The sequence below is a fragment of the Anabrus simplex genome, chromosome 6 (assembly GCF_040414725.1).
Source record: "Anabrus simplex isolate iqAnaSimp1 chromosome 6, ASM4041472v1, whole genome shotgun sequence".
NCBI lineage: Eukaryota > Metazoa > Arthropoda > Insecta > Orthoptera > Tettigoniidae > Anabrus > Anabrus simplex.
In genome coordinates this window covers 260,137,635-260,155,188 of record NC_090270.1, presented here as the reverse complement: position 1 = coordinate 260,155,188, position 17,554 = coordinate 260,137,635, and the positions used below count along the sequence as shown (strand labels likewise).

General features: G+C 37.6%; 1 protein-coding gene across 1 annotated transcript in view; it reads left to right on the top strand.

The window, feature by feature from the left end:
• The window catches only part of LOC136875966 (adenylate cyclase type 6), a 364,554-nt gene that overhangs the window by 255,821 nt on the left and 91,179 nt on the right, over window positions 1–17,554 (top strand). Inside the window, exons 20-21 of the mRNA XM_067149581.2 lie at window positions 8,178–8,326; window positions 8,404–8,513. Coding sequence (XP_067005682.2) covers window positions 8,178–8,326; window positions 8,404–8,513 — 259 coding nt within the window. The remainder of the gene's footprint in view (window positions 1–8,177; window positions 8,327–8,403; window positions 8,514–17,554) is intronic.

The window sequence follows — 17,554 nt, the reverse complement described above, 5'->3', positions numbered from 1 at the left end:
GCCTTAATCAAATCATTTTGTTCGTCACTAGAAGTACCTATGAAGACATTTTATGATTCCAAATAATCTTTCATGAAAGATTCCGCCGAAACCAGTAAATCAAGAGTAGCCAAGTAATTCCCTTTATTACTTGAACATAAAGAAGAACATTGACTTTCTCGATGGCCCCTGAATGACAATTCCTTAATACTTAAGCGAGAAACAACGTCTACTAATCTGTTGACAATTTCCCTATTTTTTGAAACCATTTCATTGTGTTTCATGGCCTGTAGTCTCTGCCCCTCTGAAATGGCATGGTCGATATGGCATCATCCCAACATATGAAATTTCTAGGCACACTATATGATTCTCAGATGCCGTGTGTACTTAAGCATTTTTCTCGAAATTTTTATGGAATTTACACCCGTTCTGTGCCACGAATCTTCCCTGTCAATGCCAAACATACATACATACATACATACATTATCATTATAGACTGCTATGCCTTTCAGCGTTCAGTCTGCAAGCCTCTGAGAATTTACTAAATGACGCCACAATCCTCGATTTGCAACTAGTGTTGTGGCCTCATTTAGTTCTATACCTCTTATCTTTAAATCGTTAGAAACAGAGTCTAACCATCATCGTCTTGGTCTCCCTCTACTTCTCTTACCCTCCATAACAGAGTCCATTATTCTCCTAGGTAACATATCCTCCTTCATTCGCCTCACATGACCCCACCACTGAAGCCGGTTTATGCATACAGCTTCATCCATCGAGTTCATTCCTAAATTAGCCATTATCTCCTCATTCCGAGTACCCTCCTGCCATTGTTTCCACCTGTTTGTACCAACAATCATTCTTGCTACTTTCATGTCTGTTACTTCTAACTTATGAATAAGATATCCTGAGTCCACCCAGCTTTCGCTCCCGTAAAGCAAAGTTGGTCTGAAAACAGACCGATGTAAAGATAGTTTCGTCTGGGAGCTGACTTCCTTCTTACAGAATACTGCTGATCGCAACTGCGAGCTCACTGCATTAGCTTTACAACACCTTGATTCAATCTCACTTACTATATTACCATCCTGGGAGAACACACAACCTAAATACTTCAAATTATCGACCTGTTCTAGCTTTGTATCACCAATCTGACATTCAATTCTGTTGAATTTCTTACCTACTGACATCAATTTAGTCTTTGAGAGGCTAATTTTCATACCATACTCATTGCACCCATTTTCAAGTTCCAAGATATTAGACTGCAGGCTTTCGGCACAGTCTGCCATTAAGACCAAGTCGTCAGCATAGGCCAAACTGCTTACTACATTTCCACATAACTGAATCCCTCCCTGCCATTTTATACCTTTCAGCAGATGATCCATGTAAACTATGAACAGCAAAGGTGAAAGATTACAGCCTTGTCTAACTCCTGTAAGTACCCTGAACCTAGAACTCATTCTACCATCAATTCTCACTGAAACCCAATTGTCAACATAAATCCCTTTGATTGATTTTAATAATCTACCTTTAATTCCATAGTCCCCCAGTATGGCGAACATCTTTTCCCTCGGTACCCTGTCATATGCTTTCTCTAGATCTACGAAACATAAACACAACTGCCTATTCCTCTCGTAGCATTTTTCAATTACCTGGCGCATACTGAAAATCTGATCCTGACAGCCTCTCTGTGGTCTGAAACCACACTGGTTTTCATCCAACTTCCTCTCCACGACTGATCGCACCCTCCCTTCCAAGATGCCAGTGAATACTCTGCCTGGTATACTAATCAATGAGATACCTCGATAGTTGTTGCAATCCTTCCTGTTCCCTTGCTTATAGATAGGTGCAATTACTGCTTTTGTCCAATCTGAAGGTACCTTACCAACACTCCACGCTAATTTTACTACTCTATGAAGCCATTTCATCCCTGCCTTCCCACTATACTTCACCATTTCAGGTCTAATTTCATCTATTCCTGCTGCCTTATGACAATGGAGTTTATTTACTATCCTTTCCACTTCCTTAAGCATAATTTCACCAACATCATTTTCCTCCTCCCCATGAGCTTGGCTGTTTGCAACACCACCATAATGATTTCCTTTTACATTGAGAAGATGTTCAAAATATTCCCTCCACCTCTCCAGTGATTCCCTGGGATCTATTATGAGTTCACCTGAATTACTCAAAACATTGTTCATTTCCTTTTTCCCTCCCTGCCTAAGATTCTTTATTACTGTCCAGAAAGGTTTCCCTGCTGCTTGACCTAGCCTTTCCAGGTTATTACCAAAATCTTCCCATGACTTCTTTTTGGATTCAACAACTATTTGTTTCGCTCTGTTTCTTTCATCTACGTACCAATCCCTGTCTGTCTCGGCCCTTGTTTGGAGCCATTTCTGATAAGCCTTCTTTTTACGTTTACAGGCTGCTCTCACTTCATCATCATTCCACCAAGATGTTCGCCTTTTTCCATCTTTACACACAGTTGTTCCTAGGCATTCCCTTGCTGTTTCTACTACAGCATCCCTGTATGCCACCCATTCACTTTCTATATCCTGAACCTGCTTACTGTTTACTGTTCGAAACTTCTCACTAATCATATCCATGTACTTCTGTCTAATTTCCTCGTCCTGGAGATTTTCTACCCTTATTCGTTTGCAGACAGATTTCACTTTCTCTACCCTAGGCCTAGAGATACTTAGTTCACTACAGATCACATAGTGGTCTGTATCATCGAAAAATCCGCGAAAAACTCATACATTCCTAACAGATTTCCTGAATTCAAAGTCTGTTAAGATATAGTCTATTATGGATCTGGTGCCCCTATCCTCCCATGTGTAGGGGTGAATAGCTTTATGCTTGAAGAATGTATTCGTAACAGCTAAACCCATACTAGCACAGAAGTCCAGCAAACGCTTCCCATTCCCATTAGCTTCCATATTTTCCCCCCATTTACCAATCACCCTTTCATATCCTTCAGTTCCATTCCCAACTCTCGCATTGAAATCACCCATTAGCACTATTCTATCCTTGCTGTTGACCCTGACCACGATGTCACTCAATGCTTCATAAAACTTGTCAACTTCATCCTCATCTGCACCCTCTCATGGTGAATATACGGACACAATTCTTGTCCTAATTCCTCCCACTGACAAATCTACCCACATCATTCGCTCATTTACGTGCCTAACAGAAACTATGTTGCGTGCAATGGTATTCCTGATAAAGAGCCCTACCCCAGACTCTGCCCTTCCCTTTCTAACACCCGTCAAGTACACTTTATAATCTCCTATCTCTTCCTCATTATCTGCCCTTACCCGAATATCACTTACTCCTAGCACATCCAGATGCATCCTCTTTGCTGACTCAGCCAGTTCTACCTTCTTTTTTCCATAAGCCCCATTAATATTGATAGCTCCCCTTCGAATTCCATTTCGTTCGCCAAGTTGTTTCCAAGGAGTCCCTCGCCTGTCAAATGGGAGTGGGACTCCATTACTCCTATAGGTCCGAGGCTTGCTTAAAGTGTTCTGAGCTCGGTAAATTCATGAAGCAGGATGCTGCCCTACTTGCACATAGTCCAAGTGAGCATCTCTCCTCTAACGGGTTATGGACCACCGGTGAATTGTATAGTCCTAGCCGCCTGAGCACAAGGAGGGCCACGACTCAGAATATGTCCGAGACGCCCACTCCCATTCCATAGCAGCTGGTATCCCGACTCTCAGGACCACTTACTAGGCCACTCAGCCGTTGCCCATGGTTCACGAACTAGGACGTGACTACAGTAACCCACAAACATGAACCATGCCAAACATCAAGCAATAAAAACACAATCACTTTTGTCCATGACCTTTCCCAGTTCCACACAACCAATGATATTTATCATACCAGCTTTTCTGAAATTTTCGAATAAATTTTCTGACCTGTTGTGATAACGTTAAGTCAGGCCGTTTCTGTAACGTTTTTATTGTTACCTTTTGTTCTAATGACAAGGAGGAAATACACAACTGAATCAAAGTCAGAACTGTTAAATTCAGAAGCCATTATAGGCCTATCCTGAGTAAACACAAACTGCCACACAAAAAACAAGGATAGCACTTTATATTTTATCACCATTCACTATTCCTATATAATGTAAACTTAACACTTAGGCTTATCACTTTATTATAATACACTAGCATACGCATACACTATTAGCCACCTTGCTCTCACATTTCATACCACATTTATAACTTTGAAAGTGTAATTGTTCGTTTCCATTATAATACCGTACCGTAACTAATATTGGCTGGCAAGAAAATGCATGTACTTGAAGGGTTTTGATGCTATTATTCATTTATTAGGTGTAAGTTTGCTATACTTCATATTTGAATATTAATGTATCATTATTTTATTTTTAGACGTGCCTTATAATAAAGTAATGATAGGGGAATTTATGGAGGTAACCCCTCCTAGAGCCCTACTTATAATAAAGTCAATTCAAATTAATTACATTTAATGCATGCCTGAGATAGCAGCCAATAAGAACACCTTTATAACTGAGATCCAAATATTAGTCAATGAGAGCAATAAGAGATGCTGGTAAGTCTGTCTACTGGGCAGAGAAATCTCACTATAGGAAAGTAATATCGACAGTTAGCACCTACAAATAGCATTTATGTTGCTCTATCTGAAAGCTTTGAAAATCAAAGCGATAATACACTGAATGGACAGCATCTACTTTTGTCGACGTGCTTCATGTAACTGACATGAGCCTGAACATTGCCAAAGTGAGTCGAAAATAAGTAAAGCGAGGAATACAATAATATCATGTATTTGGAAATAATTAATGTTCTATAAAAATAATTGAATTTACTAGGCAATTTCTCGTTCACAAAATTTTAAGGGTACACGCTGTCTACCCTGTCTCCCTTGATGCTTTGCCCCTGAATGTATGGCTATGAGGTGTTTACATCCATTTATTATTATTATTATTATTATTATTATTATTATTATTATTATTATTATTATTATTTACGTAGTTGAACGATCGCATTGTTTGTGAAATTATGTCATGAAACATGTACTGTATATAGACATTTATATGAGTTCAGTTAATGTAAGAACCTGTATATAATTTATTATTACCTGTATATATGAAGTGTAATCCACTACAATATTGTGAAAGACACTGTAACATCCAGAATGACGTATCTTTGACACTAGATGACGGTAGAATATTCTGTACATTATATCTATGTAGAACTTACTAGAAGGTATTTTGTAACATATCTTGCTAAACGCCTGGCCAGGCTCATATATAACGAGATGGTCTTGATGGTAGAGATGAGTTATTGCTTAGTAAGAGTTATTGTTTAACAGGAATTGTTTTGGTCAGACATGTGTCGTGTTAGCAAGTGTTTGAAGTATGTGAATTGTGAATGTGCTTGCAATAGGCAGTTGTTAAAAATGGTGGTTTGTTGATGTTTTCGGAGTGAAGTGTTTTGTTGTGACGGCAGTGATTAAGGTTATGTGTGTTTAATTTGTAAATAATTGTGAATAAATAAGTGTACCAACTGACTGCATTTTGTGTGCGTCTTTGTGGATACTTCAATGTTATGTTGGATAACAGAAAGTAGAAGTGTGGAGGTGAAAGTAATATCTTTAAAAAATTATACAGGCTTGCTTTATGATGTGATCTATTAACCAGGTATGTCAGTTACGCTATGTTTATCTGTCAACAGTATACAGTTAGTTAGATGGAAACATGTACTAGTTCAATTTTGTTCCATTCATATGTTTTTTCCAAGAGCAGACTTCTCTCTCTGTCATCTTCCTTTAACAAGCGTCTTCTTGCAAATTTCAAAGGGACCTAAAGAAAAGGGGGAAAAAGGGATAATCTCTATTGGATAGATAGCTGCAAGTTTTATGAGTGAATAAATCTCTCAGGATGGGATGTTAACGGATTCATCTTGAACATCCTCTAAAACTTCCATTGTCTCTTGAAATCCGACAATCTCTGGAATTTGAACATCAAAGTCTATCATACCGTGTTTGCTACATTTTGGAATACATCAATATAACCAGTACTCATAAATATTCTTGGCTCCCGCACAGGTGAACTAAATGTGCTTGCATCATAGTCGATATGCTGCATCACCTCAAATATCTTTTGTTCTCCATACCTTCTACACCTCTCAGCATTGGTAAGTTTGATCTAGTTCTCTTTTTCATGACACACTGTATCGCTTATATTCCATTCCATTTGCTTTGCATATGCTTTAACATTGTGAATTTATTCTCTTCACTCAACTTCACATGCAACTTCTCCAGTTTAACTTGTTGACAGCTGATTATTGCTCAGTTGTGATTGTAGCCTGGTTCATTACAAATTTTTGACACTTCTATGAACGTTCCATCTCGAGTTACACTACTTCGGCTTCTATGCAGCCTGTCAATTTTTGCCATAACTTCCCCCTACCACGTATCACTGCACCTCAAGGTCGTGTTAGATACAATGATTCTTCATCTGTCGATCTTCTAAGACACGTTGTGTAGTTTAGAAATAATAGGCTTAGCAAAACTCACCTGAAAATGTGTTGGTCAACTTTCTGGGATGGCACACTAGTACTGGACCAAAATTACAGACATATTCACTTCATAAAGTAATCCTACAGCAGAGAAATGTGTAAGGAACAAAAACAGTTACTTATATTTTTATTGTTTGCATTTCTACCTGCATTATAATTTATCACAATTACACTGCACTGCTCATGTCTGGCTCCATGGCTGAATGGTCAACCTTCAGTTCATAGGGACCCAGGTTCAATTCCCAGTTGGTCTGAGGATTTTAGATGAGTTTGGTTAATTCTTCTAGCTTGGGAGCTGGGTGTTTGTGATTGTCTTAATACACAGATTCATTTTCATACAACACATCACTCTACCAACCACCACAGGCACTCTCAGTAGTGAATATATCCCTCCACATGGGGGATTGATTGATTGATTGATTGATTGATTGATTGATTGATTGATTGATTGATTGATTGATTGATTAATTGATTGATTGATTGATTGATTGATTGATTGATTGATTGATTGATTGATTGATTGATTGATTGATTGATTGATTGATTGATTTCATTTATAATTAATTTGTGGATGGCAGATGGAGAAAGAGCACTCCATCTCCATTGGTTAAATATATATTGTACTATTAAAATCTGCATATGAGACATATATACAATTTTACATTGTTAAATACATATACACATAAATCCTGTACATGACCCTATCGACATATAGCTTATAAACAAATGCAATAATCACTCACTCACTCACTCACTCACTCACTCAAAGACACACACAGAGTTACTTTGTATACACATTCAGTTTACATGGGTTTTAAAGCCCTTTAAAGCCTTCACTTGGCAGTGAAATTGTCATAGGTGAAAGTCCTTTATTACATGAGGGAGGTCATTCCAGTGTCAAGCAGAGCTATTGTAAAACCCACATTGGTATGCTGTTGTTCTAGCCAAAGGGTAAAAGAAAAAGAGGGAGAGAGAGACTTTGTGCTCTGGGAACTGAATGATATGATAACAGAAAATAATGAGAGGGGGACAGTTTAATGGTGCCAGCCAAAGATTTTGGGAAAGGGATTAGGTCTATTTGGTACACACATCGTTAATGATGCAGTCATAACTTTAGTACCTTGTCTGTAATTGAGTTGCTTTGCTCGATGTTGGATTGCACTTAATTTCATCATTGCTGGAATGCCAGGTAGGGAAGCGATATGGTAGAATGGTAGAGCAGGTCATGCCATGGAAATGCGCACTGCTTGGAGTGCATAGGTTCTGAATCCTTGAAGACTATGATTGACATTAATGATGACCCCAGATAATTGGGGGGAGAAAACAGGAAAGAAAAAGAAACTGTACTTCTCATACAACTAAAGTTTTCTAAACTAAAGGACAATTTAAAATTTTGCATTTCTCTCAAAAAAATAAATTTCATAATGATATCACTTATTAAATATCTTTGGAACTGTAGTACCAAGGAACATTTTTTAAAAGAATTATTTAATAGTTTAACACTTTAGATAATGTTTAAAAACCATTTTTAAAAGATAAAACAAAATTAAAAATCTGTTATGTACTATTTCCCACAACTGGTCAGTCACTTTTATGATAAAGATCCTGTTTTATAATGTTTCATGAATGGTAACACAGTAACAAGAACCAGAGGGTGGATGAACTGCTTCTTACCCGCTACCTCACCATTGTCATCCTGCTGGGTTTTCTTGTGGCTCTGGTGCTGCACAGTCAACAAACAGAAGCTACGTACCGGCTTGACTTCCTGTGGAAGCTGCAGGCCACTGGTAAATGCACTCTCATACAGATGTTTCTTCTTGTATGTAAATGGGAACATTGTATTGACTAAAGGTGTTTGTTCCAGAGGAGAAGGAGGACATGGAGCATCTTCAGGCCTATAATCGCAAGCTGCTGGCCAACATCCTCCCTGTACATGTTGCCGAGCACTTCCTTTCCAGTGACAAGCATGCTGATGTGAGTTGATCATTTCTATACATGATAGTAGTGAGAAATTCACACGGGATAGCTGCTCTAGACAAGTTATATGCCAGATGTCACATCTAAGACTTTCCATGCCCCTTTCCTCTGGTGTTTTGGAAGATATTTACAATTTAGTTTCTGTAATGTGTAGATAGAATCACCGAGTGGAGTGGTCACTCATCTTAACGCATTACAGCTACTGGGCCAAACTGTACATTCGGGAGACATGTGGGTTTGAATCCCAAAGTCAACTGTCCGGACAGTGGTTTTCTGTGGTTTCCCATTTTCTACTTCCAGGGAAGTGCTGGGATAGTTCCTAATCACAAGCCACAGCTGATTCATTCCACCTCCTTATCCGGTTTAATTTCCCATCATTCATTTCATCTTCATTAGTTCCTCAACTGGGGTTTGTGTCAGGAATGGCATTCAGCTGTAAAACATGCCGTATATATTAATCTCACCTCATCCCCGACCCCATTTTAGGAAATGGGACTAAGAGGGTAGACATACATACTGTTATAAATACTTCATTTATACTCTTTGAATTTGTTATCTTTATGAACTGTTGATTGAGAGTTCCTAGGAGTAAGTAACTATCATGGGTTAATATGCTAATAATGTGGTTGTTGTTCTTGTTTTTCTATATAAATATTGCAGAAGGTGAATTTCAATATAGTTTTCACGAGAGAAAATAAAGCATGTTTTAATATAAATATGGAGTCAGATAAAGAATTTCTAACATCCGGTGACCCCCGACGTGATCGGAGATGTATATAAATTAATGTGAATATTCCTGTCCAAGACGAGAGAGGAATATATGTTGTGAGCAATCGTGAATAATTATTCCTATCCAAGGAGAGAAGGAAGCAACATGAAACGGCTAAAGAAAGGTAGGATGCCTATTAGGCAATGAGTAACAAAGAAGTTTCAATGTATTAAAGAGTGTCTTGTAACAGAAATTACCTCACAGAATTGTGACTTGTTGTAATCAAATTTTAACCGTTTAGAAAGTTTAATGGAGGAACTTCATGAAATTGACGTGAAAATAATGGATCATTTATTAGACAGTCATGTGGAGGATAATGTTATTTTAGCTGAAAGAGAAAGTACTAAGAAATATAGGGATGAATTTGAGGTTATTAAAATTCAAGTAAACAATACACTTTTGCACGCAGGAAAGTTTAGTCCACCACCTAACGAGATGTTCGGAAATGAGGTAGGCAATCATAACAGTAAGTCCTTTAAGTTACCCAAAATTGAACTGAAGACATTTGATGGAGATCTTAAGGAATGGTTAGGGTTTTGGTCTCAGTTCTGAAAGATACACGAAGATGATACTTTGCACAACAGGGGCAACTTTCATTATTTATTACAGGCAATGAAATTTGGCACAGAACCAGAGGCAATTGTTCTTAGTTACCCTCAAACAGCAGAAAATTATCCAAAAGTTATTGAAGAGTTAAAAGAACGATTCGGTAGAGGTGACCTTCTGATGCAAGTCTATGTAAGAGAACTGTTGAAACTCGTAATTTCAAATGCTACTCAAAATGATAAACTTCCCCTTTCAACTTTATCAATTAAATTAGAATCTCATTTACGGTCATTCAGTACCTTAAACCTGACCAGCACAGATCCAGGTACATGGTTATTTCCCTTGGATGAGTCGAGTCTGCCAGAAGAAACGTTACGGGCATGGCAGAGGAGTCAATTTTCTAAACAGAGTGTGAATGAAATGGAACCTAGGATGTCTCAACTCGATTGTTTAATGGAGTTTGTCAAGACTGAAGTCCAAAATGAGCAGCAAATCCTGTTAGCACAGTCAGGTTTCGGTAGTACAGAAGCGAAAGGAAAGACTGAAAGGAAGGGATCTTTCTCAAAAGTAGATAGGAAGCATATTACAGATAAGATGAGTTCACCTACAGTGGCAACACTTAGCAATACTTCAGAAGACTTATGTATCTTTTGTGAAAAGGCCCATGACAGCGAGAAGTGTTTCAAAACAACAAACATGACAGTTGAGGAAAGAAGATCAAAGGTTAGAGAAAAAAAGCATTGTTTCACGTGCTTGCGACCTAATCATTTGTCAAAGAACTGTAAATCAAATATTAGGTGCTTGGTTTATTGTAAGAAGCATGCCACGGTTATGTGTCCAGATCTTTTGCAGAAAGATAAGGATGAATCGAAGAAAGATGAGGAAGCCAGTCAGCTTCACACAACTTCAAATATGGCTTGTCTTACATCTGTTTGTCAAGTAATACTACAAACACTGATAGTTACTGTCCACGGAAATGACAGAAGAAAAACAGTGAGAGCTTTCTTGGATTGTGGCTCTCAACAATCCTATATCTTCAAGAAAACAGCTGAAGATCTCAGATTGATATCACATGCTGAGGAAATGGTTTCCCATGTTCTGTTCGGTGGAAGCAAGACCTCGGAATTAAATCATAAGAAGTACACAATCAAGCTCCAAAAACCAGGTGGTAACGTTGATTGTGAGGTCGAAGTCAGGGACCAGCCACGTATTTGCCAGTCAGTCCCACGAGTTTCAGCATGCTCTACATTGTTTAAAGAACTTAGAATGAAGAAAATATGGATCAGCAATGTGGGTGATAACTGTCCAGAAATTCAGCTTCTTATTGGAATGAATGTCTGTGCTAAAATTCTAACTGGAAATATTGTTCGACTTAAGAATGGTCTTACAGCCATTGAAACAAAGCTAGGATGGACTTTGGGTGGAGAACTAACTGACAACTCTCTTGAAGTGAATATGGCAAATACAACAATCACGATGGCTTACAGATATGGTTCAATCACGGACTTGTGGAATCTTGAAACAATTTGTATTCAGGATCCAGTAGAAATAAAATCAGCTGAAGAACAAGATGAGAAGTGGGCTCGTCAGCAGTGAACTCAGCTACAGGCTCGCTTTGATGAACTGGAGACATCTGCCGAGAGCAGTAGACGACAGTGCAAGAGGCTTGTCCAGGAGAACGACGACTTACTACAGCATCTCGATGAAGTGGAGACGGAAGTCAGGCTGCTCCACACTCACTCTGGACTTACAGATGACCGATCCAAGATGACGTCTCTGGAGATTGAGTTTTCTGTCTTCCAGGAAGAGCTGCATGGTATCTTGGATGAAAACAAGAAGAATGAACAGATGAAGTTGCTCAACGAACAGTTCCTCCATGAGATGGCTAAGATGGAAGGAAAGTACCGTGAAGATCTGCGCATTACGAATGAAGTCTGACCGAAATACGCTTAATGAACATTTGGAATTGGTTACGCGAAAGAAGGATATCATTATACAAGAACATAACATCCTGAAGTCGGAGAATCGTGAATTAACTGTATGTTTAGAATTTATCAGCAAATAGAAACGTATGCTTGCTGAAGAAAACAATTTCTTGAAATCTGAGAAACAGAAGTTGAGTGAATATCTTAAGGCTGTAGTTACTGAGAAAAATGCCTTATACGAGGAGAAGGAGAAACTTGCTAGTGTAATAGAATTAATTAATACAGAGAAGAATGTCATTTTCAATGAAAATGTGTGTTTAAAGGATGAAAAGGAGAAACATATATCAGGACTTGCAAGCTGTTAGCATTGAAACTAGTGCTCTGCTGGGCCGATGAACTTCGAGCATCATCAGTGCTCTGCTTTCAGAAATCATAGATGCTGAACAACATTTGCAGAATATAGTACAACAGACTGCATTTGCTTTACAACAGATTGGGTCCACCGTGCTGCAGGATACGAAAGATGATTTGTCAACATTTTATTCCTTGTCTGCAGCAATCGCAGTTCTGGATGAGAACTTGGAGAAAATCATCTCTCTCTCTAAAGGAAACGAAACTTCAGTAAGCGTGACTGAGTCTTCCAGTGATAGTCAAGGAAAGGATGGTCTGGATCACACTCCTGAGACAGTCGCAGAATTACCTCCGCCACCGGAGGAGATTGAAGGGACCTTAGAAGGTCATGGGAAAGAAGAGGTGGCCAGATTATACTCAGAGTTGGAACATTTAAACATTGTCATTTCGAACCTTGAAAACCACAGCGAGAAACAACAGACTGAAAACATGAAGCTCAGGGAAGAAATTAAAATGCTTCAGTCGTTGGGGGGGGGAATGTGGTGAAAGGTAAAGATAAATTGTCCCACGTTAATAGTGCTGTCAGGCAGAAACAAGGCGAGGAACTGACAACCATTCAGGAAGAGGTAGAGACTGTTACAGGTATGTTTGCAAATGGTGGACTGAGAAGTGAGGAGGGTCTAAGGGATGAATTAGATTGTTGTAGGAAATAGCTCATTGAAGAGAACACTGCCCTTAATCTTTTGAAAGAAGAGCTCAGTTTTGTTCTTGGGCATCAGAGCGGACCAGATAATGCTAGCAGGAGAGGAGACATTTCATCCGTTCGTGCAGAGCTGGTCCGAACCACTGAACTTCTCGCATCAAAGATTGCAGAGTTGGAATTCAGGAAAAGCGAGTGGGAAAAGGTGAAGGCAATGTTGGATGAAGCTGGAAAATTGAAGAGCTCCAGAGGGGGCTCTGAGCCTTTAATAGAAGAGTACAGTTGACCATAAACATCCATACACGCTGAGCTAGCTATTCTCGGGTAGGCAAGAACCGCACTCCACTGCACATTCCACTTATGAAATCATGATCAGATATTTCGCCTACTTTTTTATCAAGAATTGTTAACATCATCACGCCAACAAGACAAACTCAATACCATTTTACTGGAATCCTCACTCATGTTTAACACATGTTTATCAATCGTCTTCATTCTACTGGAACTAAACATTGTGCTCCATATCACCAAGTTTCTACCGACGCATAGGCAAACTCTATGTCAACACAGCATCATCACGTTAAGAAGGACGCTATTACCAATTTTATTGAACCATCTCATGTGTAAAATATTTTAATTTTCACTTTTAACAGCATTCAAGTGTTGTGCTCAGAACATTCCAGCACATTCTTGAACATTTTAACTGACCCATTCGGCAGTCCGATTTTTAATGTGTTTTTGTCCTTGTCCTTTGTGCTTAATCTTAAAACTTTTCGGCTGATGATGTCTGCAAGATAGATGAAACATGTTCCATTATTTTTTAAATGTTACTTAAATAATTAAATAAATTTTTTTTAAATTAGTATTGTAAAGGTGGAACATTTGACCATACCTTTTAAGTATATGTACGACAATACGGACTTTATAATGAAATTAATTTTATGCAATGATTATGCCAACCAGGCAAATAAAGCTAACACTTATTTGAATTACAAGATTAAGTTATCAAAAATAGGCAAGGACATTGCTTTTTTGAAGAAATGTTTACATAATGAACTTATACCTAATTTCTTGAAGTTTTATCAAAACAAGAACAACACTTCTTTTTGACACACACAAAGAAAAACAGTTGAAGTCCAATTCACTATGGATTAGAAATGAAATTAAGTTCCTATACAGGAAAAAATCTCTACTCAACACTAAATTATATGAAGCACATCCGGTTGCTTCGTCCACCCCAACCCCTTTAGAATGGGATTCTTTTCAGAAATTCGCATTTACGAAAATAGAATATATTGTTACCAAACGACAGACCACTCTAGACAACAAATTCAACACACTCATGCGTAATAAGAATTCTAGTAAAAACTCGCCTCCACACAATAGGAATATTAATGAGACTTGAAGTTCCATGACCCTGTTATAAATATTTCTGATACCCAACTTAGTGCTTCAGATATCAACATCTTGGAAAAAGGCCCTAAATTTAATTGGCCTGTTGCCTTTAAAGAAAAAGATGCTATTGCCATTACTGCTGAAGCTGAGAATGCTATACAAAAACTGCCAGTTGACAATCAAACAGAAATTAGATTCAACGTTCGTAAAAAAAACTCTCTAACCTAATTGAAATCAACAAATCCACAGCTCCTTTATTCCCTAAAAAAGCCATTGATTCTTTAAAACAAAAAATCAACAAGAATGATCTGATAGTCACGAAAGCGGACAAGGGCAATGCTATAGTTATTATGAACAAAGAGACCTATGTGCAAAAAACTGAAACTTTTTTTTTTTTTCAGAAAATTCATTTTAACTGATGAAGAAAGATCCAACTAACAATATTCAAAAGAAATTAAAACAAATATTGAAACAAACATCCTTCATTCTCAGTGAATATGATTCTCAGAAAATAATCAACATGAACCCCAGTATTCCTACAGCCAAAGCATTGCTTTCCATAAAACAAATATTCCCATAAGACCCATAGTTAACTATAGGAACAGCCCAACTTACAAAACCTCCAAATTTATCCACAACTTTTTGAAAAAATACTACAATACTATTAGGAATTCTATAGAATTTTGTAATTTGACTAAAAATCTAGTGTCACAACCACAACAAAAATGTACCCTTTTGACATAAAAAACATGTATTCTAATATTCTGGTCAAAATAACTTTAAAGATTATCAAGGACAATTTTCAAAAACATAGTAAACTTCTAACAACTGTTTCACTTTCAATGGAAAAATTTACAAGCATGAGAGTCTTCCTAATGGCAGAAATTTATTTAGACCATTTGGAAAGCACCAAAATTCATAATAAAATTGAAGGTATTGTGTTCTGGACATGCTATGTTGATGATACGTTTGCCATAATAGATCACATCACCAACGGTGATATCGTCCTTGAACAGCTAAATGCAGTTGATCCATGGATCAGGTTTACTTCCGAAGTTGAAGTCAATAATTCTTTAAACTTTTTAGATATCACTATTAACAACAGCTCCAACAAATTTTCTTATACTATCTTTAGAAAGATCACCCAAACTGTAAACACCATTCGTCAAGATTCGATGCATCCGGACTCTCTAAAAAGAGCAACCTTTTATATATAAACTATATTGCACACAAGTTGTGCAGTATTAGGATACATTAATCAATACAGAGGTCTATGATTGATTTCACACGATTTTTATATGACAGTACGTGATATCGGTCACAATGTTTACCACAGAGTTCACATATGCACATCGAGTTTGGGTCGTGGTATGTCTTCGACCTACAGATTTACAAAATGTCTCAGCTCCTGGTTTGTGCCGGTCCACGCTCTGTTCATCATGGCCTCTGAAGAGTAGAACTCTGGCCATATCTCCTTCTTTTTCTTCTCCCTCTCTAACCGCAGTTTCTTCCAGTTGTCTGTACAGGGCAGATTGAATTTCCATCTCAGGTCCTGTATTAGAAATGTTTCTCTCGCGAGTTTGTACGCTAGTCTTGACTTGGTGTACTTTGAAATTCCGAGGGCTGCTTTCAAGAATCTGGCTTTCACTTTTTCCATTCGTATTAGGTCTTTATAGCTTAACTTTTCCCATGTTATCTCTATTCCGTATGTTAGAATAGGAACGATTTTGGCTTCAAAGAGGGCTATAGTTGTATCCAGGGAAAGTTTCCTTAATGACATGATGTCGTAGATGGCTTTGGTTGTGGCAGCTGCTCATTGTGTTGTGTGAATTCTGAATGAGTGTGCTGTTGTCTGGACTGTTACGCCCAGATATTTGAAGCTGTTCATAGTTTGTAGAGGTTCATGTTTGAGGTAAATTTTGTCCCTTGCGGATAGGCGTCCTCCTTTCCTGAAGACCATGTGTACTGTCTTTTCTGCATTTATATGCAGTCCGTTGTATTCAGTCCATGTTCCTGGAGCATTTATTCCTTTCTGGAGTTTGTTAGTATCGTGACAACCCATCACCATGTCGTCTGCGTATATATAAATCTTGAGGGACGGAGCGGAAGTTCTTATTGCTTGGACCACGTCATGTGTGGCTACATTCAACAGAAGCTTAATTCATAGAGCTTTTCATGTCCCTTTATCTGACGCAAATCGTAAAAAAGAACTTAATGCTATCTATTTAATAGCGAGAAAAAAATAGTTTTGGCAGGCATTTCATAGACAGGATAGTCAGCAAAATTGTTAACAAATCCACTTTAACTCTGCTCAGAGAAACAAAAAAGAAAACAGATAACTACGCCACATTCACTTACACCAATAAAAATATTTATGAAATCACCAATATTCTTAAGAAATATAATGTCAATATTGCCTTTAAAACGGTCAACAACAATATTAATCTCTTTAATAACCAGCAAAAAATCAATAACATTGGAAATAAATACAACAAATCAGGTGTATATAAGTTAAATTGCAGCCAATGTTCCGTGAGCTACATTGGGCAAACCGGAAGAAGCTTTTTAATTAGATATATATATATAAAATAACTTGTCCTGACTGACTGACTGATTCATCATCGCCGAGCCAAAACTACTGGACATAAAGAAATGAAATTTTGGGCATAGATTCATACTAAGATGTAGGTGCTCGCTAAGAGAGGATTTTTGGATATTCCTTCGCTAAGGGGGTGAAAAGGGGTTTGAAATTTTAAAATGAGTGTATCTATATCTCAAAACTTTAAAAGTTTACAGATGCAAAAATTGGTATTTAGAATCTTCTTTAAAAATAAGGAAATACATATTTTTTTGTTTTCAGAAAATCCCATTAGGAGGGGTGAATAGGGGTGAAAGAAGGGTTGAATGCCTTTAATCAGGATACCGGTACATATATCTCAGAAACTGAAGATATTAAAGACCTGAAAATTGGTACTTTTGATCTCTCTTAAAAATAAAGAAACACATATTTTTTGTTTTTGCAAAATCCAAATAATGGGAGGGTGAAAAAGGGGGTGAATTTTTAAAATGAGTGCATCTATATCACAAAACGTTTAAAGTTTACAGATGTAAAAATCGGTATTTAGAATCTTCATTAAAAATAAAGAAACGCGTATTTTTTTGTTTTCGGAAAATCCCAATAGGAGGGGTGAAAAGAGGTGAAAAATGGGTTGAATGCCTTTAATGAGGATACTTATATCTCAGAAACTGAAGATATTACAGACCTGAAAATTGGTACTTTTGATCTCCTATAAAAATAAAGGAACATGTATTTATTTGTTTTCTGAAATCCAATTAATGGGAGGGTGAAAAG